Below are 5373 nucleotides of genomic sequence, written 5' to 3' on the forward strand. Positions count from 1 at the left end.
CATGACGGTGACACGAATGTGACCGATTTTTCTGAAATCCTCAGACTTGTGATGGGATGGTGACGTGACGAAACTTTCGTCTCGTCACCGTCCTACACGGATCGTCATCGGTCCCGTCACGTCCGGGGCGTCACGCCGTTCCGTAGCCGCGGTATTCTCACCCGGGGAGGTTTACAGCGCTGGCGGAAGTCCAAAGCGCATGAAAGTCGATACAAACGAAGCCGACGACCAAAATCGTAAATGACTTAAATACCCCTCTAACGAACCACACTGTATGTCTGTATCACGTTTTTACGACGCTTTAAGGGGGTGTTATAGACATTTCGAGGCAATATTCTTGCCACGTGGTCGTGTCTGCGACTTGTCAACCGGCGACGCCCACGATGAACACATGAACGGTATAAAAAGGCCTCTTGAGCAGCTTTCAAATCGGCCGTGTCTAGTTATTTCTCTGATCTATTTCCTCGTCTGGATCCGTAGAAAGAGCTGAGGATGGCTTCAATCTCGGCAACATCAACGGTCTGCCTCAAATCTTCCGCCCGATCAGTCTCTGGAAGCGATCAGGTTGAATTTTTCCTTTTTTTTCTTCTTTTATCTTGCTCCCGATGGCGGTTCACGCGCGTAATGCCGATGTTGTTCGTAATTCTGATTTCGAACAAGTTTTCCCGATCCAACGATGAAAGGATGCGCGTGCGGCTTTTCAACATATTTCTTACTATTTCTTTCATTTTACTCATCTCAATTGAGGACTGATATCTGTCGTGCGAAAGAGAGTTGTCTAACTTACAAGAAGAAATTCCGTGCGCAAACATCTCGCTTCGAACTACTTTTTCGATTCGACGATCAAAGTATGCGCTGCGGCGTTTCAATTTATTTCTTGCTATTTTTTATACATTCTACTCGTCTCAACTGAGGACCGTGATCAGTCGTGCAAAATAGAGTTGTCTAGCTGACGAGAGGAAATTCCGTGCGCAAGCATCTCGTTTCGAGCTAATTTTTCGATTCAATGATGAAAGGATGCGCGTACGGATTTTCGATATATTTCTTACTATTTTTTACATTTTACTCATTTCCATTGAGGACTACGATCAGTCGTGCAAAATACAGTGAGCCAGCTGACAAGAGGACATTCGTGCTCAAACATATAGTTTTTCGATTGGAGGAAGGTTATCGTTTCGCAAGTGATGTAACTTGAGATTTAAACATCATTTAATATTCTGATTTTGAGAGCTCATTATTTAATGGGGACACGCAATAGTTTCTACGAACCTACATTTTATTCATGTTGGCATCAACCACAAGTTTCACACTTCATCCGATGCATTGCAGTCTTTTTTCATTGTTCTTTGAAATTACCTTTTTATTTTATTTCGTTTCCTAATTTTAAGACAACAAAAGTTCAGGAAAATTAAATTCTTGCTTTCATTCGGAGCTTTTAAATATCTATCGAGTATGAAAAGATGCATGCTTCCGTTCTTGCTAGCTCCCATTTGACGGATTTTGTCCCGAAACTTTGCATCTTACATTTCATCGCATTAGACAAATTATGTGTATTTCCTCCGCTTTAAGTCCATATGCTTAATATAAACTATGTGCGTTAAAAGAAGCCCCAAACCCACCAATTTCAATAGCTATATGAAAATATTTAAGAAGATTATGCATTTTCATGATTCAAAAACAAGAAAAAGTATCCAGTTTTTCTCGTCAGCTCTCTCTCCGAAACTTACAGTCTAAACGAATCATGGCAGGCCACGTGGGCTCCATTCCGAATCAGATCGGTTTCCTTGGCGCGCCAGAGGGAAAGCTTCTTCCTCCGTCAAGCTCCTGTTTTACGGTTCCAAATTTCTTGCAAGGTGTGTGATATCGTGTCTCGCGCTTTTTGGGTCAAATAAATAGATAAATAATTAAGTAAATGAATGAGAGTCTTCAATTGGATTATATTTGTGGAAAATGTTTACATGAATGATGGAAAGTCTGTCCACCTTGGGCTAGTTTTGGGGTTTTCGTTGTGTTCGGTTAATGCATCGGTTTCGCGTTACCAGGCGAAGCCGGAGACTGTGGAGAAGGTGTGCACTGTCGTGAAGAAGCAGTTGGCCATCCCCGACGGAACTCCCGTCACTGCGGAGTCCGCTTTCGACGTGTTGGGCGCCGACTCCCTCGATACGGTTCTCTCTCTCTCTCTCTCTCTCTCTCTCTCTCTCTCTCTCTCTCTCTCTCTCTCTCTTTCTCTCTCTATCTCTATCTCTCTTTCTTTCTCTTTCTCTTTCTCTCCGTCTCTATCTCTATCTCGGTCTGTCTCTCCCTCTTTCTTTCTCTTGCTCTCCTTCTCTCTCTTTCTCTTTCTCTTTCTCTCCATCTCTCTCTCTCTCTCTATCTCTTTCTCTCTCTCTCTATCTCTTTTTCTTTCTCTCTCTCGGTCTGTCTCTCCTTTTTTCTTTCTCTTTCTCTCCGTCTCTCTCTCTCTCTCTCTCCCTCTTTCTTTCTCTTTCTCTCCGACTCTCCGTCTCTCTCTCTCTCTTTCTCTTTCCCTCCGTCTCTCTCTCTTTCTCTTTCTCCCCGTCTCTCTCTCTCTCTCTCTCTTTCTTTCTCTTTCTCTCCCTCTCTCCCTCTCTCCCTCTCTCTCTCTCTTTCCCTCCGTCTCTCTCTCTTTCTCTCTCTCTCTCTCTCTCTCTCTCTCTCTCTCTCTCTCTCTCTCTTTCTTTCTCTTTCTCTCCGACTCTCCGTCTCTCCCTCTCTCTTTCTCTTTCCCTCCGTCTCTCTCTCTTTCTCTTTCTCTCCGTCTTCTCTCTCTCTCTCTTTCTCTTTCTCTCCGACTCTCCGTCTCTCCCTCTCTCTTTCTCTTTCCCTCCGTCTCTCTCTCTTTCTCTTTCTCTCCGTCTTCTCTCTCTCTCTCTTTCTCTTTCTCTCCGACTCTCCGTCTCTCCCTCTCTCTTTCTCTTTCCCTCCGTCTCTCTCTCTTTCTCTTTCTCTCCGTCTCTCTCTCTCTCTCTCTCTCTCTCTCTCTCTTTCTTTCTCTTTCTCTCCGACTCTCCGTCTCTCCCTCTCTCTTTCTCTTTCCCTCCGTCTTCTCTCTCTCTCTCTCTCTTTCTCTTTCTCTTTCTCTTTCTCTCCGTCTTCTCTCTCTCTCTCTCTCTCTCTTTCTCTTTCTCTCCGACTCTCCGTCTCTCCCTCTCTCTTTCTTTTTCCCTCCGTCTCTCTCTCTCTCTCTTTCACTCCGTTTCTCTCTCTCTCTCTCCCTCTCTCTCTCTCTCTTTCTCCCCGTCTGTCTTTCTCTTTCTATCCGTCCGTCTCTCTCTCTCTCTTTCTCTCCGTCCGTCTCTCGCTCTCTCTTTCTCTCCGTCCGTCTCTCTCCGTCCGTCACTCCCTCTCTCGCTCTCTCTTTCTGTCTGTCTGTCTGTCTCTCTCTCTCTCTTTGCCTGTCTGTCTCTCTCTCTCTCCCTCGCTCTCTCTCTCTCTCTCTCTCTCTCTCTCTCTTTATTCTTCTCACCTCCCATCTCTGTCTCCTCTCTATCTGTCTATCTCTTTCTCTCTCACCCCCTATATACATATACATCTATCTCTCCCTTTCTCTCTCCCCTATATCTCTATATATATTCTCTTGTGTGTCTATTTTTAGGTCTATCGCTCTATCAACCGATTTATCTTTTCACTCTTCTCTTTATCATAGATCTTTCTATAGCTCGGTGCATCTGTCTTATCCTTCCGATTACCTATCTGTCATTTAATTATCTATCTGTCAATGCATTGGGCATTATCACAGGTGGAGCTTATGATAGGCCTCGAGGAGGAGTTTGGAATCAGCATGGATGAAGACAAGACAGAAAACATTGAGACCATCCAAGACGTTGCCGATCTGATAGAGAACATCATGGCCAAGAACTAGGGCTAGTGAGGTAATATTTAAAAAAACTGGTTTTTGAGGGTTTTTTTTCTCGTAACTGGGATTAAAAATACATTTCCTTATTCAGGTATCAAATTTTAAATATTCTCCCATACATTACTCATGCCCATATAACTTGCATTTTCAGGAGAAAGAACAAATCGATGTCTTGGCAATGGGACTTTAAAGATGGTCTTCTGAAGTAATATTTGTTTTTGCTCTCGCTCTTCTTCATAAAATCTATATGTATTCTCTAAGTTTCACATGTCACCCGGAGGTCAAATCTCAAAATTTAGATAGAATCCATCTCATTCCGTCTTTTTGACTATTGTCAAGGTGATGGTTAGAAAGGATAAATGCAATGAACCTAGCTTGAATTTTCATTTGAAGGAAGTCATAATAAGTTTCCATATACCTAAAAGGGTCATGGTATTTTTTTATCCTAGGCAATGTAAATATCACAATATATGTGATATTTTAGAAAATAAAGTATCAAACTCGTAGAAGTATCAAACTCGTATAAGTGACTCACACTAAAATAGATATCAGGACCAGTTAGTGTCAGGTAATTCAGCCTCCTCACCAACCAGCAATATCATCTTGGATCTTTCTCTAATTTAGACAAAGGTTCAACAAGTGGTTTCAGGCTTTGAAGCTATAATGTCAAAAAATATTGTATAAGATTATAAACTATTTGACTGTTGATTTGATATTTTGAGCCTAAATATCTAATTGAATCATCACTTGGGATAATAATATCTTATACATAGGCGTCGAGGTTTCATGGCCCAAAGATGCGTTATTGAAGCAACAAAAATAGTCTAGGGGGAGAATGTTTTAGAGAGAATTTTAAAGTGAAAATTTTAAGTCTATCTCCTCCAAGGGAAATAAAAAATATGGTTTTCTACATTTGGATCCGTTTGAATCTCTGTGAAGAAAAACATTCTAAATCTCCAGATGATACAGTGTTAAAGGAAATTTTATAATAAGAGAAATAAATAAGTTTTTAAGTTACACCAATTATTTAAATTTAATATTCTACATCATGAGTCAATGTGAAAACTTTTCAAATGAAGTGGCTTTAACAGAAAAAAAAAAGTTTTGGGATGAACTTTCACATTGAAGACCCAGATGTATCTAAATAATAATTACAAGGCTAGGTATGAGACAAGCCATATCCATTTATCAAAAAGTCTTCTATGATTTGGTGAACCAAGGACTAAGAGGAATATTATGGGTAGTTAAATTTGATAAACTTGTAAGAAAATGAACATAAATTCAAGATAAAAAAGAACAGATAACAACAGAAATAGGTTGCCTATTACAGGGTTGGGTATCTTTGAAAAAACAAATAAGATAAACAAATAGGAACATTTGGTATGTTAATATTACTATATTTAAATATTTATTTGCATTAAATTGATTATAAATGTGTGTTATAAAGCCTAACATGATTAAATTTATTTTTAGGTAGATTTTTTATTATCATTTTA

The 5373-nt window shown here is 40.4% G+C and overlaps 1 protein-coding gene across 1 annotated transcript; it reads left to right on the plus strand.

Moving 5' to 3' along the window:
• Positions 1 to 430: 430 nt before the first annotated feature.
• LOC144707094 (acyl carrier protein 2, chloroplastic-like) lies at positions 431 to 4263 on the plus strand. Its single transcript, XM_078580216.1, has 5 exons — positions 431 to 564; positions 1749 to 1853; positions 2043 to 2165; positions 3761 to 3893; positions 4029 to 4263. Exons 1-4 carry the CDS (start codon positions 493 to 495, stop codon positions 3881 to 3883), a joined length of 423 nt encoding a protein of 140 aa, XP_078436342.1. The 5' UTR covers positions 431 to 492; the 3' UTR covers positions 3884 to 3893; positions 4029 to 4263.
• Positions 4264 to 5373: the final 1110 nt, after the last annotated feature.

Source organism: Wolffia australiana, chromosome 8 (genome assembly GCF_029677425.1).
Source record: "Wolffia australiana isolate 7733 chromosome 8, ASM2967742v1".
NCBI classification, from domain to species: Eukaryota; Viridiplantae; Streptophyta; class Magnoliopsida; order Alismatales; family Araceae; genus Wolffia; species Wolffia australiana.